The sequence below is a fragment of the Stylophora pistillata genome, chromosome 9, assembly GCF_964205215.1.
Source record: "Stylophora pistillata chromosome 9, jaStyPist1.2, whole genome shotgun sequence".
NCBI lineage: Eukaryota > Metazoa > Cnidaria > Anthozoa > Scleractinia > Pocilloporidae > Stylophora > Stylophora pistillata.
The window spans coordinates 10,332,526-10,355,089 of record NC_142527.1 but is presented as its reverse complement, the minus strand read 5'-3'; the positions used below and the strand labels follow the sequence as shown (position 1 = coordinate 10,355,089).

Here is a 22,564-nt window from a genome sequence, read left to right as displayed (position 1 = left end):
TATAGTTTCAGCGTGCAATTAATAGTAATTAGCATAATACAAGCGCCAACGATCACAATTTATTCATTAAATTTTACCAGAACTGCCTTTCTTTTCACACTAGGCACGTGGTCATGAATGCCTATTTGACGTTGTAACAGAGACTCCAACTTTGACTTTTCTGCACATACAACAGCATTTGGATTTTAAAAATTTTACGATTTCTCCTTTTAGCTCTTTGTTGAAAACGCCGTAGATTACCGGGCTGATGGCAGTAGTACTGCTAACAAAAATGCTATAAAACACGTAAATAAGGCGAGGGGCGAAAAATTGACCAAGAAACACTCCAAGTAAATCGATGATATAAAATGGCGTCCAACAAATCGTGTAACTCAACACGATAGCGAACAGTAATTTTGTTACTCTAATTTCCCTCGCTGAAATTCCGCTACCGCGTCCAGGGCGTCTCAGTGATGCATTGTGTTCTTTCACCTTCTTATAAATCTTGAAATAACAATAAGAAATGGCAAGATATGGAAGCTGAATGTTGAAGAAACCTGTCACAAAGGCGTGCGCTAGATTCAACTTCCCCACATCAAAGATACAGACGCCCTTTCCGGGATGAAATTCAAACGTGTTGCCGAGAATCATGTAAGACACAGGAAAATTTCCAGCCAAGATCCATGACGCAGCAATCGATATACAAGCGTTTCTCTTTGTAAAGTACTTACGATGAAGGTTCGATTTTACCATGAGGAAGTATCGATTGATTGCGATTAAAGCCATGGAATAAATAGAACCTGTGGCCAACATGGCCGTCGTGAATCCTACAAATTGACAGGTAGCGTCATCAAAAGTCCACTTTCCTTTCACTGTTACCTCTGGTAAGAAAATCCAAATGAAGAAAGACAGCAGTAACTCCATCGCACTTAGAGAAGCTACGTAAAAGTTAGAGATAGTTCTTAACGATGGTGTAAGGCTTATGACAAAGAGTACAAGAAAGTTTCCGCACACGCCGATTAAACCTACTAGCACAACTACAACCAGTTCGGTGAAAATCTCGGCTTTTGTTCTCGTTGCTAGCTGCAAAGCGAACATTTCACTTCGGTTTAACTGAACTTCGTTGTCTGCAGACATCTCAGCTGGGTCCTCTTTCTGAATTCAGTGTCAGCTGGGCGAACTATTCGGTAAAAGAGATAACACATAGATAAACGTAATAAAAATGTCGGAAACATCCCTCGAACCACTACAAGGTCTTTTGAGTCATGAGTTACGTCCTGCACAAATACCTTCGACTTGAAATAGAGAGGACGTTTGTCGTTAGAGAGGAAGAACGAGAAGAAAATAGACCACGGAGGTGCAATATTGCCATGAAATGGAGAATTTATGAAGCAAATTTCAAAATGCAGAACATAACAATTCAGGCAAAATATTTCAAGAACAGCAAACCTTTAGTGCACGGATGAACAGCAGTCCCTTGAATAAACCGTTTGCGTGGGCTTTTTGCGCCTAAAGGAGCAGGTCCTAATGCTCTTATGTTGTTTGGTCATTCTTTAATTTAATCACAAAAACAGTGACACAGCACAACAAGAAACTCGACACCATTTTAAAAGGATGTCGAGTACCCTAATTGATGAGATCATTCACGAAAAAGGACATGGCTAACGCTATTAGCTGATGTAATCAATAGAGTGTGAACTGCCTCTCCTTCAAATGTCTTATCCAAGTTCTGCATGAAAAATGCGACAGTTACTTTCTCCTTTTTGTCTTGGACAGACTATATACTGCTGTCATGTGATTATCGTGTGTCGTTCTAGGACTAAGAGCGGGAAGAAATTTTTTTTGCATGACAAGTTTTTTTTGTATCAATCTGATTGTCTGTCTGTTCAGTCTTTAAACGAGTCTATGAAAAATCACTAAATTCTTATGGCCGGGTACTCCGTGAAATGCCGTGCAAAAATGGTTTTCTTCTGTCAGTACCTGTTCAGTCCTTTTTGTTGATGTTTCGGCTACTTTTTATTTCAGGTTACTTTCAACCAAATTGGATTCTGAATTTTTTTTTATTGAGTCTTGAGGAATATAACTTTTGAATGAATTTAATGAAGATTTAAAAGACATGACAGAATGACAATAATTATGGAATCGCGCGATCAGGGTGAGTTTTTCAGGGATAATGCATTTCATGAACACTGGAAAGAATTATCAACGTAATTTTCCTCTCAAACTAAGGACCACTTTCTAATCGTGTTGGTTTAGACAAGAAAATCGCAGCGCAAAATATATTGTAGATAATCACCATGATCTAAAGGTTTTCCCGAAGAATGTTACTTACCTAAATCGGTTCTTTTAACATAGGACGTCTTTCGATATCTTCGATCAGTGAAAGGATTGCTTACATTTTCGTCTATAACTTCAGTGTAATCAAACCATGTATTTCATTAATGTTCTATAATTTTGAGTTAAAATCCACTCGCTGAACAACAGCTTTCGCTACGTGAGGTCACTATTCGAGGCAAAAGTAATTAATTCGCAGCTCATTTTTTTGTCTCATTTCACCTGTCTTACCTGACAGTTCGTAAATATGGATGAGAGTAAAACTGAAGGAACGAATTAATTGAAATGGAAATCTAAGTTCAGGTTTCCGTCATGGCAACGCAGTTATAGCAACAATTTATCAAGAAATTCAATTTTCTTTTTTTCTGTTTTTTGACAGTCATTCATCATTTCTTAACATGATTATGGCTATCATTCGTTTAGCCTCCATTGATTATTAAAATAAATGGAGTTTATATTACACAGATCCAATATACACAGTTACATAGTACTTTAGTTCGCTGATATAGTTTCAGTACGTTCAATTTCCTTTTAGCATAAAAACAATAACCTACTGTAATGAGTTACTGATCACGCGCAAATTTCCGTGACTCAGGGGAAATTAAAAGAGTTACGTGAAAAAATATTGTTACAAACACATTAATTACAGTAAGTTGGAATCACATTATTTTTTTTGATAACTCTCCAATTTTTCATCCGTGTACAATTTTTCGGTGGTGACTGCCTCCTTGAGGAAGCGAAGCAGAATAACGGAACAAGTTCCTAAAGAAATATCCAAGAAAATTAAATTGCTATAAAATAAAAATAAATCTTTTCAATAAACAGGCGAACTTAAGAGAAGCATAGGAAATCATTGTTGGAGCCTGGTGGATAGGTGAACTATGAGGCTTTCAAGCTAGTCCCTTTAAATTATTACTTTATAGCTATTATTATAATTATTATAATTATAATTATCATTTCAAATATTATTATTTGTTACCATTTATTATTGGTTGATTGTCAATTAGACAATATATTCTTAAATCAACCCTTCCTTGTGGATCAGGGAACTCTCATAAATATGTGGAATGCGACAGGTTTTCTGTTTTGCATGCGAGAGAAATTTAATATTCTGCAACACTACCTTTTAGTGTTTTTACTCAACCTTTAGTTCTTTCAATGCCACAAAAATTGTGTTATACCAGTACCCACATGCAGTCTTTGACTGTCTATTTTCAAAGATTCTGGCAGAGCGTATATATGTATTTCCCATGATTTGTAAATGACATCTCATTTTCTTTAGCTCAGCTGGGTTGGGTACTTTTGCTGCGCTCTTGTTATGACGTGGTGATATTAGTCGGTTTCTCCCGCTGCCCAACTTAATTATCATAACAATCCTATTAAACTCCGTTTCAAACTTGCAGTTGAAAAACGCATAAACGACAGGATTTACAGCGCTGTTGACGCCAACCATGTAAGAATAAAGCTGATAAACTTGACGAGGGAAAACATACCTTCCGGTAAACAACTCTGTAGTGTCAACAATGAGCAAGGGAAGCCAACACGACAACAATAATAAACAGAACCCCTGAGGGTCCGTGGATTCCATTCCTGGAAATATGTGGATGACACTACTGCATAGCCGAGATCGTGCCGCGAGGAGAGTCGAGCAACATCCAAAGTGCCGTTCACGCTGTTGAAACCTGGTCGTGCGATCAACGAATGACCCTAAATGCCGATAAGTGTAAAGTCATGAACATCGACTTTAAGAAGAACATGCATGCTTTCGAGCCAGTAACCGTTAATGGGAAGGATCTCTCTGTTGTTAGCTCTGCCAAGATCTTAGGTGTGACCCTCTCTAATGATTTTACGTGGAATGATCATATATCTGAGGCTAGCAAGAAAGCCAATAAGAGATTATGTTTCCTGGTTCTCCTTAGGATAGCGGGAGTGGACCCTCGTGATATAATCAACTTTTACTGCACTGTTATTAGATCTGTCCTGGAATATTGTTCGCCTGCTTTTCACCATGCATTGCCCAAGTATTTAAGTGATGATATCGAACGAGTACAGAAAAGGGCGTTAAGTATCATCTTACGAGATTGTTCTTACAGTCTATGCTTGAGTAACTATAATTTAGACACTTTGCAGTCTCGGCGCGAGGAACAGTGTTCTAAACTGTTTGGTGCAACCTCAAATGACCACAAACTATCTCACTTATTTCCCACAAATTACGTAAACCACTATAACCTAAGGAGAATTAGAAAGTACGACCTCCCTGGCGTGCGCACCAAGCGTTTTCAGCGGTCCTTCATCCCGAGCATGTGCCGACTTGCAAACAACACGGTGTGAACATTCGATTGATCAAGCCTGCCTAGTATTACTCGATCTTAGTGATATTTTATCTTTTTATAGTTTCTGATACAATTGTAATTTTTTATTATATTCCTGTATGTATTATTCTCCTGTATGTACCTATTATAATTCTTAAATTAAACGAGACTTACCTGTAAGTTGAAGTTTGATTGGGATTCTATCTTGTCATCAGTCAGGAACGAAGGAGTCACATGAGAAGCACGCGCGCTTGCTTATCTAGCCATTTTCTAAACCCAAAAAACCGGCCCATAGATGCACAGGAACGAAGGAGTAGGGTGGGAAAAAGTTGGAGACCCTCCCCCCCCGAGGGTCGTGGGAGGGCATGTGACTCCTTCGTTCCTAACTGATGACAAGATAAAATTTGAATCCCAATCAAACTTACTTCAACTTACAGGTAAGTCTCGTTTAATATTTAAGAATTCTATCCTGTCATCGTCAAACGTCACTACGGAGTCACATGAGAATTCAAAGCGTGCGAATGTGGGCCGAGTCTTGCACATGACACGTGGTCCAAGTCGCCAAAGATGATCGTTGTTATAATGAATGATAAAATGGTCAAAAGGCTAATACGCGATCCATTTATTCTGTGAATTCGCGGACATTGGAATGTTCTAACGATAACAAGAACGGGAGAATAAGTGAATCATCGATATTACAAATCATTGGCAGTGTGGTGAGTTGTAGATTGAGCGTGGTCTGGGATATGGCTACCAAAGTTAGGATTAATGGGTTTATTGTAATGTCTGGCAAATGTTTCTACTCGCGACCATCCTCCCGCTTTTAGAATGTCTTGTATGGCGAGTCCTGACGATAAGGCGAATGACGAAGAGGCAGTCCTGCTATTGTGGACTGAGTATTGCTCAGTATTAAAACCGGCTTCCGTGAGCATGGATTTTATCCAGCGTCCAATCGTGGCTGGTGTGACTGGTTTGTACGGTTTCAATAGGCTAAGAAATAGCTTCGAGTCTTGACGAAGGGGTCTGGTTTGCGTTAGGTAGTGTCGTGTATGCGTAACCGGGCAGAGTTGTAGTTCCGACGGATAAGCCTTGATCTCGATAGGCTCCAAATGAGTGCCAGGTCTAGATGTTTTAAGTTTTTCTTGTACTAAGAAGCGCAGCTTAGTTGACATATCTTGCATGAATCGGGTGTCGAGGCATGTCAAAGTCTGACATCTTTGAGTAGTTGTTCAGGCGAGTAGCGTGACAAGCTTGAGAGTGAATTGGTTCAATGTGAGTTCCTCCAGAGGGGGCACAATGCGGAAGTGGTCTAAACTGTTCTGACCTCCCAGATGGTTGTGTGACGTGGTAACGATGGTTTCAGCTCGAAAATACCATTTAAGAAACGAAGTACAATTGGGTGCTCACCGAATGTTGATTTTTCCCCCAGTGATAAAGTAGTGGACAAGGCCGATCTTGCTGTGTTGATGGCGCTGTAGCCAAGCCCTTGTTTAAAAAGATAGGTGAGGAAAGCTAAGCCGTCCTGGACATTTGCCTTCGATAATTTAATTTTTCTTTTCTCACAGAAGTCAGTCCAACGTTTCAAGTAGGATTTGTATTGCTTGGAAGTGGATTTTCGCCATGAAGCCATGATGATTTTGATAGTGTCATCCGAGAGTCCTGTTTCAGTCAACTGTTGTGTGATAACAGGCAGAGTAATAGAGTTAGATTTTTGTGCAGTGGATGTATTTTGTCCGGTCGTCCCGGAAGTGTTAGAAGGCGTTTGTGCGGACCCATTGGTATAGGCGGTTTTACACACATCTGCATGGCCTTGGGAACCAAGCTTGGGTTGGCCAGTTTGGTAGCACTACTACCCCTGTTGTTTTTTGTTGCTCTACTTGTTGTAAAAACATTCTTATCACACTGAAAGGAGGGAATGCATAAAATTTTATTTGAGATACATCCATAGTCAGTGCGTCAATTGCCATCGCCCCAGGTCAGGTCTGAACGAGACATAATGTGAAAATTGGGCATTGATTCGTGAGGCAAACAAATCCACCTCAGGGAGGTAATCTAAGGTATTTAATGCTTTAGTCAATATTGCTCTGTCAATCATCCACTCTGTGTTTGTATTGGTCTTCCTAGATTCCGCATCTGCCGTTATATTTTCTACCCCTGAGAAATGAATTGCGCTAGGCCAGATATGACGGGTTATGCACCATTCTCATATTCTTTTAGCGAGGTTGTTGCAATCCCAAGAGTGACTGGTTCCCATATGGTTAATAACAGCGATAGCTGTTGTATTATCGATGCGCAATCTGATGGGGTGTTGCGTAAGTGCGAGCAGTAAGTTTGTAGCCCAAGAAAAGCAGCAAAAAGTTCAAGATGAGTGATATGGTGGCGTAGTTCTTCTAACGACCAGGAACCACCTGTACTGTTCTCATTATAGACGACCCTCCAACCAGTGCGTGACGCATCTGTTGTAATTATATGCGAAGGGAGAGTGTGACTTATTACATTTTTGGCGTTAATCACGTTTTCTGACCACCATGTCAATTCGCCTATGGCCTCCGTAGATAGGGAGGTATGTTTATCGAAATCGCCATGATGCTCTTTAAGAGAGGCAGTTTTGTCTCTTTCCAAATGTAGGAAATACAGGGGACCGTACATTACTCCCGGGAAAGAGGAGATGATTTTCTCTATGATTTGAGCGACTTCGCTAATGGTCGTCGATGCGGAGCGGGAAAGCGTTAAACAATGCGCTGTAAACGCAGAAGCTTTTTCGAGGGGGAGGCTAATGGTCATGTCGGCCGAGTTAATAATAAAACCCAAAAGGGCAATTTCCTTCCGATTGAAGACGGATTTGATTGGATGAATAATGAATCCTAATCTGTCAAACAGAAGGAATGTGTCGATGACGTTGTGGACACACTGATCATACGTTTGTCCCTGGAGAAAAAGGTCGTCAATATAGCTAGCTACGATATGGTCTAATTCGTGCAGAGTAGCTAAGCTGATTTTAGAAGTTTCGTAAAAATTCTGGGGCATGATGATAAACCATTAGGCAGGCATGTAAACCTGTAAAGTTTATCCCGCCACCGGAAAGAAAGGTATTTGCGATGAGAAGGCGAAATGGCCACCGAATAATAGGTATCTTTCAGGTCAAGAGATGCCATGTAACAGTCCTTCTTAACTAGATTTAGAATAGATTGTAGAGTATCCATCTTGAAGTGACGGTATGCAACAAACTCATTAAGTTTCTTAAGGTTTAAAATCATGCGGTGAGTTCCATCCTTTTTTGGACGTGTAAAAATGGATGATATGAATTCACCCTGGCAATGAGTTGTTGGTTCTACCATAAAACTTATTCAACATAATGGATAATTGCTCGCCAATAATTTGGATTTCGAGTGAAGAAAAGGATGATTTAGGCGGAGTTGAAAAGCTCGGTGGCGAATCAAATTCTATTGTGGTCCCATTCACAATGAATAATAGTTCTGGGTCAGATGTTATGTCCTGCCATGCATTAATGGCCTTTTGGACACGACTAGGCTTTTGTACATTATGCTAGCATTTTTTCGAGCATTTTAGTGAGGCAAAAGCATTGAGCATTATTCGAGCATTTTAGTGGCATTTTCCCGGAAAATTAATATTTTTCCGAGAAAATAAAATAGAAATTAAATTTTTTCAGTCCCGCTTTTAATTCACGAAAAAACCCAATACAGCTGAGTGGAGACTGAGGACAAGTCAGCGGTTTTACCTTTCAAGACTCAAAAGGCGGCCATGTTTGTTTTCTTCGTGATCACCCGTGTAAGTTACAGGGGTCACGAAGAAAACATAAACCTGTATACGTTGTCGTTACTTGCAACACTCGTACGTAAGTGTAAACTTTCAAATTAATTAAAAAAAACCTTTGTATAATGAGCATTATCCGAGCATTGAACTTTGTGTTAAAACTCTTGAAAATATCTCAAGAGGAGGGCCACTTTTTAAACATCTCCCGAAAGAAAGAAAGCAAGTGCATCAGTATCAATTGAGGAACGCTAGCAATTTTTCAGTGACTAAATGCAGGACCGAAAGACTGCGCCGCAGCTTTTTCTCAAGGACTATTTTAGCCTTCAACAAATAAGAGTTTCTTTTTATATATATTTGCATACCCACATAGTTAAATGTTAATTCTTAATTATTTAATTAATTATCTTGTATTTCTAAACCCATTGTAGCCCAGTCCCTATCCACGCATGTAATTTTATATATTTGTTAAATTATTGTAACCACATTCTAATTCAGATATTCTGTGAAAATGTGAAAAATAAACTTATCTACTACTACTACTACTACATTTTAGTTACTTTTTTGGGGGAGACCGAGCATTTTAGTGGGAAAAATGGAGCATTAAGGTGGAGCATTTTAGTGGGGAAACAAAAGCATAATGTACAAAAGCCTAGACACGACCCGCCTTGAATTGCGTGCATGCACCCGTGAGGTATTCGTGTATGTCACTGAAGACACTGGGAAAATTACTTACCGAATTTTTTATGTCGCGCAGCATGGATATTATTTTTTCGCCTTCGGTTTCCCTTGAGGCTTCCTCTGACCTTTCACTAAAAAACGATCCTTGCTGTAGTGATCGCCATAGAAGCCTTTACTAAACTTACCTCTATCGCGGCGGAACTCATTCTTCGAATAGTATGGGCGGGTGGGTCCCATTGGCTTTTTGTGCGCGTTGGCGGCAATCTTTTTGCCGATTGCGCTCGTCTCCTTGGCACCACGTTCTTGCTTCGCCAAGTCCTCGCCAAAGAGGTGTTTTGAAACATTATCTTGTGATTCTTTTGTACACAAGGAGGCATATTCTGGTTTCAGCATTGGTCTAATGCGTTCCCGCCTCAAGCCAATGATATCTCCCGCAGCATGGCCTAATAAAGCAATAGCATCAATATTTTGGGCCAGATGCATTTTAGATCTTTCGGAAATATCGCCAACGAATGGCTAAGATGACTTAAGCAGCGCGTAGGAAGCCTTCTGAAGGGTTTCCTGTATATTCTGAAGGCGTTTGTCTGCTTTTTTCTGGTGGTTTGCTAATTGACCCCAGATTTCCTTGTTCACCTGAGCTACGTGGAGCCCACAGTTTTCGGGCTGAACATGCTTTTCAAGCAGTGGTTTTAGCTTTTCTGGCGGTAAAGTTTTTCCCCAGCGTTTCTTCGCAATGTTTGCTAGGCTTTGGTTGATTTCCGGCCCAACTGGAACGGAGTCGGCAAATTCGGCTTCGAGACTTGATAAATTCATCAGGCTCATTGGCCGTTTGGGTTGGCGACTCATCCTCGGCGCAGGTACCCGAACGATTGATCAATTCGTCGATATCTTGGTCCGAAGCTGTGGTGCTGAGCTCATCAAAGTCGCGTCTACGTTTTGGCGCGGGTTCGGATTCCTCATCCTCAACGTCGTATTGTTGTGTAAAACGTTGGGGAGGCTCCCCGCGAGCAACAAACTGTTCGAGGAGTGTTGCCATAGAGCTCATAGATTTGTTCATTTCTGCGAGGGTCTCGCAAGTGTTTCAGTGCCAGATTGGCTAGTTATTTCAATTTCGGCAGGTTGTCTAGAATGGTCAGGTTGACCGCCCAAAAAGCCAGGTTGGCCAGTGATTTCGGCTTCAACGACTATTTGCGTTGCCTCGTTGGCCATGATAATAATAACTGTCAGCTAGATTTCTGTAAAAAGCTAAGATAGAAAAATGGGCAGAGGGTAAAGAGATGACATAGACTGGGTATATACTCATTACAAAGGTTTGAATACTGGACCACTGTGGTTCTGTACTGCAGGCTAAGAAAGCGAACGTACAATGGCTAGATAAGCAAGCGCGCGTGCTTCTCATGTGACTCCGTAGTGACGTATGACTGATGACTGGATAGAACATAGTATATCATTGTAAAATATTATGCAATTCAGCCCCTTGGCTGCAATGTAAAATTTAAACCATTAAACAACAAACGAAGCCTTGTAACGTTTAGATCCTTGGCAGAAACGTTTGGAGAATTATTGGGTCTGTTATGCAGAGTAGCATTTTGTTTCCAATTTGTTAGAAATATCCTAAAATAACCGAAAGAGATTACGCTGAACGTAAACACGGCGAATGTTATATTCTGGGCGAGCACCTCTGCGAGACTGACGTCATCGAGGTCGTAAAAGCAGCAGAATTTTCCCGGTTGATAACGGAAGTTCCCCTTTAAAAGGAAGTAATAATATCTTTTATTTATATAGCGTTCATATCCTGAGCTCATGGCGCTTTACAACACTGTGCAGGGGACTTTTACCAGACTGCTAAGCAGTTTACAATCAAATAGAGGCGAATTTAACAGATGCCCCCTTCCCCCAGTTCCCAGTAAACAGGCCAGACCATATCACAGTAATCTCGTGAGGGGATTCTTTAACGTCCCCTGCCTAACCAAATTAACTAATAGATGAAGGAAACGGTTTATTCGTCCTTATCGGACTAGAATGTCTATACATTTCTTGATGTTATAGAAAGGAAGCACATCCTCCTCAGTTACTTTAAGACCCTGCTGAGTGTTGGTCCGGTCGGGGCTTGAACCTTCGAACTCCCGCACAACAGGCCGGCGCTTAACCAATTGAGCTAACTGGGAGGCAATTAAAGTAAATTGGCCAGACGAAAGCATCTAGCCAGGCGAGTGACAAAAAAGTTAATACACTTTGAAATACCCTCTGTATAAGTTAGGGCGTACATCTTTGAAATAACGATTTACAGAAGTTAAGGTGAATAAAAAGTGACGCCGATCCCAGGTTTGTAGCAGTGTAACCGTGATACGAACATACCGCTCGCGCTCCGGTGTAAGGCCAGCGTCCCGCGATCAAAACGCTCAAGGACAGCGGCATACCAAGGAATGACATGAGCACATCGGCCAATGCCAAGGCTGTGATGCAGTAGTTTGGTGTGGTGCGCAGACGTGGATTTCGCTTGACTGCCCTAAAACCAAAGCGTTGCCCAGAAACGCAATCAATATCATTATCACAATAGGAAAGCTCCAGAATAGTTTGTTAAGACCCTCGGCGAAAAGTAACACGCCATTCGGAGCAACTGTGTAGAAAGATTGCCTGGATTACGCATGGTGATATTCCCTAGGTTGTCTCGTGAGGAAAATCTGATCTGTCGCGGATGCAGTTAAAAAAAGAATAACTCTCAGCAAGATATAAAAGGGTAAAAAGTTATAATAAAAATGAAAATGAGCCATGAGAATGGATTTTAAATTAAAGTTTATAAAAACGTAGAAGGAGGACCTTACAACGGATTTTATAACTCGCTGGTTCATGATCCATAAATAAAAATATTTGATTCGTCAGGGCAGGAAATCTCTTAAAGATACGAAGAGAGGCTTGAAAGCATTAAAGAAGAAGCTTTGAAACCTAAACAAAAGATCGAGGCGGATTCCAGATTGCGGTAAAATTTCGTTCCAATAATCATCGTTCAGTCCGAAAGCTTGTCTAAATGAATGAACGTATTTACATCTTCAAACTATAAGTCAAGCGTGCTTTTCTATGGTCAGCCCGAAACCCATGTCAAGCCTCCCCTATCTCAGGCGATAATGTTTAACCTTATAGCTTAAAAAAAACATGAATTATCACGCTCTTATATTCTGAGTTGTAAGAGATCAAATGAAAATTAAATCTGTCACCTTTGCCCGTATACTTTTCAAATGCGTAGGAGCTGATGTTTTTATGCTTTCAAAGTGAACGCTTCACTTAACTTTTCAGCTCTGTTGTCCTAAACGCAGACATCCGATCTTTTCCAATACGACAAAAATAAATTTGTTCCAGAAATTTGAAACAATCAGTATTTGCTCTCAGGTTTCCATTCCGCTAAATAAAATCTCATTGTCCTATAAATAGCGCCTTTTCCGGTAACAGCCTTACTACGTTCGCACCATTCACCTGCCTTTTTTATTGTAAATACGATACCTTTTATTAGAGACCGCTCAATGTGTTGACCGCGAATATTCATGCGGAAAATTCAAGGTTGTTTGATTTTAGCTTAAGGCCACAACAGAGTCACCCAGGGCTGGTAATGGGGTGTTGCCGTCAGCCTTTAAACAGCTTTAATTTAATCACTCAACTGTCAGAAATGAGAAATTTTCACCGTCAACCGTCTAAGTATCATAACCTTTCAACAGTTTATCCTACGTTTAAATCTCATTATTCAACATCTTCTATAGCTAGCCGCTTACCCCGATCAATTCTAAGTCCCGCATCTTTTTCCAGTCAGTTAGAAAGCCCTTATTCAGAACAACCAAACAGATTTCAGGACATCAAAAAAATTTGAGAAAAGTTGATTTCAGCTCCGCACTATCAGCCTTTCACTGGTTGGAATTAAAATCGATTTCAAAATATAATGGCACAATAACATTGAAAATCCTCCTAGAAAAAAATGTTATGAAACAAACCTTAAGGGTGGCTTGACAACCACCAAAAGGCAACTGACACTAGCAATGTTTCCCATTACACTGTGCATGACCATTCAGCGAAAATATAAATTAATTTTCTTTTTTATTGACTGCTGGTTAAAACTGCCTTTTGGCCATGTGGCCACATACAGTGGAACTCAAATAGTGCTAGCAAGAACAGCATAAAGCTTCAAGTATGACAAGTATAGATCATTTAAAAGTCTGGTTTTAAATGACGGGCCTCGAGATAAAATCACATTACGCTTTTGACATAATATATATAATCTGAAGTTATAAGTTTACAAAGATAGTTTCAGCGTGCAATTAACAGTAGTTAGCATAATACAAGCGCTCACGATTACAATTTATTCATTAAATTTTTACCAAAACCCATAAAAGGAAATTAAAATTTTGAAGACAGAAACTTCTGTCAAAGATGTTTGGAACTAATACGGTTTTAAGTTCGTTTGTGATCTTTCTAGGATTGTACTGAGAATCAATATCATACATTTCTAGGCTCTTTGTTAGAGCTGGCTATCTTTTCGCACCAGGTGCGTTATCATGAATGCCTATTTGACGTTGTAACAGAGACTCCAACTTTGACTTTGCTGCACATACAACAGCATTTCGATTTTAAAAGTTTTACCATTTCTCCTTTTAGCTCTTTGTTGAAAACGCCGTAGATTATCGGGCTGATGGCAGTAGTACTGCCAACAAAAATGCTGTAAAACACGTAAATAAGGCGAGGGGCGAAAAATTGACCAAGAAACACCCCAAGTGAATCGATGACATAAAATGGCGTCCAACAAATCGTGTAACTCAACACAATAGCGAACAGTAATTTTGTTACTCTAATTTCCTTCGCTGAAATTCCGCTACCGCTTCCGTTATCGCGTCCAGGGCGCCTCAGTAATGCATTGTGTTCTTTCACCTTCTTATAAATCTTGAAATAACAATACGAAATGACAAGATATGGAAGCTGAATGTTGAAGAAACCTGTCAAAAAGGCGTGCACTATATTCAACTTCGCCACATCAAAGACACAGACGCCTTTTCCGGAATGAAATTCAAACTTGTTGCCGAAAATCATGTAAAACACAGGAAAATTTCCAGCTAAGATCCATGACGCAGCAATCGATATACAAGCGTTTCTCTTGGTAAAGTACTTACGATGAAGGTTCGATTTGACCATGAGGAAGTATCGATTGATTGCGATTAAAGCCATGGAATAAATAGAACCTGTGGCCAACATGGCCGTCGTGAATCCTACAAATTGACAGGTAGCGTCATCAAAAGTCCACTTTCCTTTCACCGTTACCTCTGGTAAAAAAATCCAAATGAAGAAAGACAGCAGTAATTCCATCGCACTTAGAGAAGCTACGTAAAAGTTGGAGATAGTTCTTAACGATGGTGTCAGACTTATGACAAAGAGTACAAGAAAGTTCCCGCACACACCGATTAAACCTACTAGCACAAATACAACCAGTTCTGTGACAATCTCGGCTTTTGTTCTCGTTGCTAGCTGCAAAGCGAACATTTCACTTCGGTTTAACTGAACTTCGTTGTCCGTAAACATCTTACTGGATCCTCTTCCTGAATTGTCAGCTGGGTGAACTGTTGCCGTAAAAGAGATAAAACATTGATAAACGTAATAAAAATGTCGGAAACATCCCTCGAACCTCTACTAAGTCTTTCGAACCATGAGTTATGTCATGCACAAATACCTTCAACGCACATGAACTATATATGTAGTTTGTCATTACAGAGGAAGAACGAGACGGAAGTAGAGCAAGGAGGCGCAATATTGGCATGAAATGGAGAATTAATGAAGCGAATTTCAAAATGACGAACATAATATTTCGGGTAAAATATTTCAAGAAGAGCAAACCTTTAGCGCACGGATGACAGCTGTCTAGCCCCCTGAATAAACCCTTTGCGTGGGCTTGTACGCCTAAAGAGGCAGGTCCTTTTGCTCTTATGTTGTTTGGTCATGCTTTAATTTAATCACAAAAGCAGTGACCCAACACAACAAGAAACTCAACACCATTTTAAAAGGATGTTGAGTAGCATAATTGATGACATCATTCCTGGAAAAGGACATGGCTAACGCTATTAGCTGATGTAATCAACTGAGTGTGAACTGCCTCTCCCTCAAATGTCTTACCCAAGTTCTGCATGAAAAATGCCACAGTTGTTTTTTTTCTGTTTCCTTTTTGCCTTGGAAAGACTATACGCCACTGTCATGCGATTATCGTGTGTCGTTCTAGGGACTAACAGTGGGAGGAAATTTTCCATAACATACATATAGTTTTTTTATACTAAACTGATTTTCTGTCTGTTCTTGAAATGAGTCTATGAGAAATCACTTGATTATCATGGGTATTCCGTAAAATGCCGTGCAAAAAGGATTTTTCTTCTGTCATTACCTGTTCAGCTCTTTTTATTTATGATTCACCTACTTTCTATTTCAGGTTCCTTTCAATTAAATTAGATTCTGAACTTGATTTTCTCGAGTCTTGAGGAAAATAACATTCGAATGAATTTTAATAACGATTTAAGAGATACGTATGAAACGGTATGAAATCGAACGATTAGGGTGAGTTTTACGGGGATAATGCACTTCGTGAACACTTGAATGAGTTATCAACTTACTTTTCCTTTCAAACCAAGGACCACATTGTATTGGTGCTAGTTTAGACAAGAAAATCACAGCGCAAAATATAGTGTGGTACATAACATCTAAAGCTTTCCCCAACGCATGTCACTTACCTCAATCGGTTCTTTTTAACATAGGACGTCTTTCGATATCTTTGAACAGTGAAAGGTTGCTTACATTTTCGTCGATAACTTCACTTTAATCAAACCATGTATTTCATTAATGTTTTATAATTTTGATTTAAATCCACTCGCTGAACAACAGCTTTCGCTACGTGAGGTCACTATTCGAAGCAAAAGTAATTAATTCGCAGCTCATTTTTTTGTCTCATTTCACCTGTCTTACCTGACAGTTGGTAAACATGGACGAGAGTAAAACTGAAGGAACGAATTGATTGAAAAAGGAATCTAAGTTCAGGTTTCCGTCCCTGCAACGCTGCTATGACAACAATTTATCGAGAAATTCAATTTTCTTTTTTTCTTTTTTTGACACAGTCATTCATCATCTCTTAACATGATCATGGCTATCATTCGGTTAGCTTCCATCGATTGAGCTAAATGGAGTTTACATTACACAGATCCAATATACACAGTCACAGAGTTCTTTAATTCGCTGATATAGTTTCAGTACGTTCAATTTCCTTTTAGTATAAAGATAATACCCCATTGTAATGATTTATTGATCACGCGCAAATTTCCGTGACTCAGGGGAAATTAAAAGAGCTAGTGACATGAAAAAATATTGTGACAAACACATTAATTACAGTAAGTTGGAATCACATTAGTTTTTTGATAACTCTCCAATTTTTCATCCGTGTACAATTTTTCGGTGGTGACTGCCTCCTGGAGGAAGCGAAGCAGAATAACGGAACTTCTTAAAGAAATATCCAAAACAATTAAATTGCTATAAATTAAAATAAAATAAATATTTTCAATAAACAGGCGAACTTAAAAGAAGCATAGGAAATCATTGTTGGAGCCTGGTGGATAGGTGAACTATGAGGCTTTCAAGCTAATCCCTCAGTAAATTATTACTTTATTGCTATTATTATAATTATTATAATTTCAAATAGTATTATTTGTTACTATTTATTATTGGTTGATTGTCAATTAGACAATATATTCTCAAATCAACTCTTTCTTGTGGATCAGGGAACTCTCATAAATATGTGGAATGTGACATGCTTTCTGTTTTGCATGCGAGAGAAACTTAATATTCTTCAACACTACCTTTTAGTGTTTTTACTCAACCTCTAATTCTTTCAATGCTCCAAAAATTGTGTTATACCAGTACCCACATTTTCAAAGATTCTGGCAGAGCGTATATACTTATTTGCCATGATTTGTATATGCCATATCATTTTTTTTTTTCAGCTCTGGGTTGGGTACTTTTGCTGCTCTCTTGTTATGACGACTGGGCGAAATCACGCAATAACAAGAAGTCCACTGACATTGCCTTTTTGGATTTTTCCAAGGCGTTTGACAGCGTACGCATGAACGTCTCCTTTTCAAGCTTGAGCGTCACGGTATCGACGGCAACGCTCTTCAGTGGTTTCGAAATGTTTTAACTGGCCGGATGCAACGCGTCGTCCTGCAAGGCACTTGCTCGTCCTCGTCTCCAGTTTTATCAGGAGTACTCCAGGGAACAATCCTTGGTCCCGTCTTATTCATTTTATAAGTAAATGACATCTCATCAGGTATTTCATCTACGGTTAAACTGTATGCAGATGACACTAAGGTTTACAGAGAGATCTCCGACATAGCTAGAGACACAAATATTTTTCAGTCCGACTTATTTCACCTGAAGAAGTGGTCTGAAGTGGTCTTGGAGAAAATTCAGAGAAGAGCCTCTCGATTGGCTTTAGGTCAGCGAAGGGGTGAGATGTCATATAAAGATCGTTGGGAAATGTTACATTGGTCGAAGTTGACTGATAGAGGGCTATATTTTTCCTTGGCAGAATGCTATAAACTTGTATTCGGGCTGAATGGCCTTCATTTTTGTGATTTTTTTAAATTTGCTTCAAAACGTACTAGGTCCAACCTCAATTACAAACTGCAGGTTAAATTGGCAAATTGTAATTGTTATAAATGCTCTTTTTTTGTTAAAATCATTCGTGAATGGAATGACCTGCTCGCCAATCTCGTTGAGACAGGTAACTTAACACGTTTCAAAACAGCTCTTAAATTATACATACGTATTGATTAGGTTTTTATCCATCTTAGATTTTATCATAAGCATAAATTTTTAATTTTTATTTCTTTGGAAGTTTATTTACATAGGGTTGACCTCTTAAACTTCCTTGTTAGGGTATTATTTGTGTTGTTTATTCTTCGATACCTTAAATAAAGTATGTATGTATGTATATATGCATGCATGTAGGTATGTATGTATGTATGTATGTATGTATGTATGTATGCATGTATGTATGTGTGTATGTGTGCATGCATGTATATATGTATGTATGTATGTATCAAGAAGGCCAATAAGAGATTATATTTCCTGTTTCTCCTTAGGAGAGCGGGAGTGGACCCTCGTGATATAATCAACTTTTACTGCACTGTTATTAGATCTGTCCTGGAATATTATTCGCCCGTTTTTAATCTTGTATTGCCCGAGTATTTAAGTAATGATATCGAACGAGTACAGAAAAGGGCTTTAAGTACCATCTTACCAGATTCTTCTTACAGTCTATGCTTGAGTAACTATAATTTAGACACTTTTCAGTCTCGGCGCGAGGAACAGTGTTCTAAACTGTTTGATGCAATCTCTAATGACCACAAACTATCTCACTTATTTCCTACCAATCATGTAAACCATTATAACCTAAGGAGAGATAGAAGAAGTACGACCTCCCAGGCGTGCGCACCAAGCGTTTTCAGCGGTCCTCTATCCCGAGCATGTGCCGACTAGCAAACAACACAGTGTGAACATTCGATTGATCAAGCCTGCCTAGTATTACTCGATCTTAGTGATATTTTATCTTTTCATAGTTTCTGATACAATGTAATTTTTTATTATATTCCTGTATGTATTATACTCTAGTATGTATCTACTATAACATAGCATATCATTGTAAAATATTATGCAATTCAGCCCCTTGGCTGCGATGTAATATTTGATTTTAAACTATTAAACAACAAACGAAGCCTTGTAACGTTTAGATCCTTGGCAGAAATGCTTGGAGAATTATCGGGTCTGTTATGCAGAGTCATAGCATTGTGTTTCCGAATTGTTAGAAATACCCTAAAATAGCTGAAAGAGATTATGCTGAGCGTAAACACGACGAATTAATGCTATGATTCAGGGCGAGCCCCTCTGCGAGACTGACGTCATCGAGGTCGTAAATGCAGCAGAATTTTCCCGGATGATAGCGGAAGTTCCCCTTTAACAGGAAGTATATTGGCCAGACGAAGCACCTAGCCAAGCGAGTGACAAAGAAGTTAACACTGGTTTCACTTTGAAATACGCTCTGTATAGGTTGGGCGTACAGCTTTGAAATAAGGATTTACAGAAGTTAAGGTAAATAAAAAGTGACGCCGATCCAAGAGTTGTAGCAGTGTAACCGTGATACGAACATACCGCTCCGCTGAAAGGCCAGTGTCCCGCGATCAAACGCTCAAGGACAGCGGCATACCAAGGAATGACATGAACACATCGGTCAATGCCAAAGCCGTGATGTACTAGTTTAGCGTGGTGCGCAGGCGTGGATTTCTCTGCCTGCCCATAAAACTAAAGCATTGCCTAGAAACGCAATCAACATCACTATCGCCATGGGAAAGCTCTCCAGAATAGTTTGTAAAGACCCTCTCTGCGAAAAGTAACGCGCCATTCGGAGCGACGTTGTAGAAAGATTGCCTGGATTACGCATTGTAAAGTTCCCTAGGTTGTGTCGTGGAAAAAACGTGACCTGTGCACGCACCGGCTCAGTGAAAAAAAAAATGATTTTCAGCTAGGTGTAAAAAAGTAGAAAGTTATAATAAAAATGAAAATGAGCCTTGAGAATAGAACTATGACCCGGAGCTATTTACCGCTGAGTTGGCTTCATACTCTGACTCGTTTCTTTCGGTGTTCGATGGTTCTGATGTAAACATCAAGCTTAACACTTTCAACAATGTTTTCCGTCAAGTACTTGACGTACACGCCCCAGTGAAAACCATCAAGATCCGTAACCGCCCTTGCCCATTTGTTACTAATGATATGAATGATAATGATAATGATAATGATATTAAAGAACTCATGAGGGCTAGAGATGGCCTTCATCGTCGTTTTCTTCAGACGCGCGACGCTTCCGACTGGACAAGATACAAGATCTCCCGTAATGACATCAAACGAGTCCTTATTGATTCGGAAAGGACATACACTTATCAAGAGGTTCAAATCAATAAGAGTAACCCAAGCTCACTGTGGAAAGTAATTAACAACATCGTTCTGTCGAAAGACCGAGAGAGAGACATGTCAACTCGAAAGACCTTAAGTCAGTTGTAAATGATTTCAACTTATACTTTTCATCAGTCGGAAGTAGTGCTGCTAAGACCGCTGCTAGCTCAGCTGGCTAATGACAATGATATCACCTTTGTAAACGCCTCTCTTCTACCCCCTGTTCTACCTATTGATGAATACTTCAACTTCAGCCCCGTGAGCTGTGAAGATGTGAGACGCGTCATCTTATCACTTCCATTGACTAAGGCCCCAGGGCCAGACAAAGTCAAGGCCAAAGTGATCAGAGACTGCCTACAAGTAGTACTGGGTCCCCTGACAGAGATCATCAACTGCTCTCTCGGCACGTCCACACTCAGACTGGAAGACAGCTGAAGTCATACCCCTCCTCAAAGAAGGAGACCATGAAAAACCATCAAACAACCGACCGCTTTCATTACTCAATTTCGCTTTAAAGGTGTGTGAAAAAATTGCTCTGGAACAATTTAGCACTTATCTTATCTCTCACAACCGCCTCTCTTCCCACCAATCCGGTAACAAGTCACTCCACTCAACTGAGACTTTGAATATCTACATCACAGACCTCCTTCTTGAGGCCATGGACAAGAAGAAAATTAGTGCACTAATACTACTTGACCTCTCAAAGGCTTTCGACGGTATTAGCCATCAGCCGGTTGCTCCAAAAACTCTCTACCATGGAAGTGTCAGCCACTACGATCACGTGGTTCCAGAGCTATTTGTCTGGCCGTACCCAATCAGAGTGCATCGGCTCCATCCGGTCGGATCCACTACTGATCACGCACGGAGTTCCTCAGGGCGTGATACTTCCTCCTTTCCGTTTTTTGCATTTACTTGAACGATCTACCATACGCGCGTCAATTTTGCCATCTTGAGTCTTATGTCGATGACTCTAAAGTCTTGTTATCTTTCAATGCAACTGACTCTAACGATGCCAAGTTTAAGCTCGAGGAGGACTTACAAAGAGTCGCTATTTGGTGTTGCGAAAACCAGTTGCTAATAAACCCCGATGAAACGAAATTTATGCTGATTGGCACAAGGCAGCTGATAAATAGACATTCCAATGATTTCTCAGTGTCATTCGTTGGGAAGTCCCTAACCCCTGTTGACTCAGCAAGAGACTTGGGTGGGATCATTGACTCACACCTGACCTATGATAGTCACATTTCTTACTTAGTCTCTTCTTGTTTATCAAAACTAGTCCAGATCAACAGAGTTAAAAACAGTTTCGACAAGGAAACACTAATGCTTGTTATTTCATCACTGGTATTCAGCAAAGTTTTCTATTGCTCAACAGTGTGGTCAGAAATACATCCTCCACTAATATAAAGAAACTACAACTGATCCAAAACTTTGCTTGTAAGATCATCACCGGTTCCAGGAAGCACGATCATGTTACTCCCCTACTGCACCAACTTAACTGGTTGTCAGTGAGCCAGACACTGCAACTTAGAGATACAGTTATGGCCCATAAGTGTGCCAATAATTTAGCACCCGACTACGTATGTAAAAAGTTACAAAAACGCACCACCATACATGATCGAGCCATGCGGTATAGCAACAAACTATGGTGGCAGGGATGGCGCAGTGGTGAGAGCACTCGCCTCCCACCACTGTGGCCCGGGTTCGATTCCCGGACCTGGCGTCACATGTGGGTTGAGTTTGTTGTTGGTTCTCGTCCTTGCTCCGAGGGTTTTTCTCCGGGTCCTCTGGTTTTCCTCTCTCTGCAAAAACCAACATTCCAAATTCCAATTCGATCTGGAAACAGTGGACAAGAAGAGCCACCCATTGGAATGTCCATTGCTAAATTATTATATGTTATTATTTATTTATTCATTATTCAGTTCCGTTGTCTGTGATGAAACTCAGACATCCGATCTTTTCCAATACGACAAAAATAAGTTTGTTCCAGAAATTTGTAGCAATCAGTATTTGCTCCCAGGTTTCCATTAAGCTAAATAAAATCTCAGTGCCCTATAAATAGCGCCTTTTTCGGTAACAGCCTCGATCACTTCATCCGCACAATTCACCTGCTTTACTATTGTAAATACAATGCCTTTTCTTAGAGACCGCTCAATGTGTTGACTGCTAATATTCATGAAAATTCAAGGTTGTTTGATTTTAGTTTAAAACCACAAAAGAGGGCACCCAGGGCTGGTAATGGGGCGTTGCCGTCAGCCTTTAAACGGCTTTAATTTGATAACTCAACTAGCAGAAAGGAGAAATTTTCACCGTCGACCATCCAAGTATCATAACCTTTCAACAGTTGGCCTTTAAATCTTATTATTCATCATCTTCTAGCCGCTCATCTCGATCAGTTGTAAGTCCCGCAAGTTTATCCAGGGAATGAGAAAGCCCTTATTCAGAACAACCATTCAGATTTCAAGATATAAAAA

At 39.9% G+C, this 22,564-nt stretch overlaps 2 protein-coding genes and 2 pseudogenes across 3 annotated transcripts; all 4 read right to left on the bottom strand.

Annotated features, from left to right (window-relative positions):
- Positions 1-45: 45 nt before the first annotated feature.
- Positions 46-2,717, bottom strand: LOC111337647 (melatonin-related receptor-like). Of its 2 annotated transcripts, XM_088733226.1 has the most exons (3): positions 2,312-2,717; positions 1,429-1,708; positions 46-1,159 (listed from the first exon to the last, which is right to left on the bottom strand). In XM_088733226.1, the coding sequence occupies exon 3, from the start codon at positions 1,114-1,116 to the stop codon at positions 112-114; it is 1,005 nt and encodes a 334-aa protein (XP_088589352.1). In that variant the 5' UTR covers positions 1,117-1,159; positions 1,429-1,708; positions 2,312-2,717; the 3' UTR covers positions 46-111. The 2 variants fall into 2 exon arrangements, with proteins under 2 accessions (XP_088589352.1, XP_022799722.2); XM_022943987.2 differs by lacking the exon at positions 1,429-1,708 and having other exon boundaries at positions 2,312-2,715.
- Positions 2,718-3,448: 731 nt separating this feature from the next.
- On the bottom strand, positions 3,449-13,125 carry LOC148723226 (melatonin receptor type 1C-like; annotated as a pseudogene).
- A 16-nt stretch (positions 13,126-13,141) lies between these two features.
- LOC111337646 (melatonin-related receptor-like) lies at positions 13,142-16,317 on the bottom strand. Its single transcript, XM_022943985.2, has 2 exons — positions 15,827-16,317; positions 13,142-14,671 (listed from the first exon to the last, which is right to left on the bottom strand). The coding sequence occupies exon 2, from the start codon at positions 14,631-14,633 to the stop codon at positions 13,617-13,619; it is 1,017 nt and encodes a 338-aa protein (XP_022799720.2). The 5' UTR covers positions 14,634-14,671; positions 15,827-16,317; the 3' UTR covers positions 13,142-13,616.
- Positions 16,318-18,740: 2,423 nt separating this feature from the next.
- On the bottom strand, positions 18,741-19,581 carry LOC148723225 (muscarinic acetylcholine receptor M3-like; annotated as a pseudogene).
- Between the last annotated feature and the right edge of the window lie 2,983 nt (positions 19,582-22,564).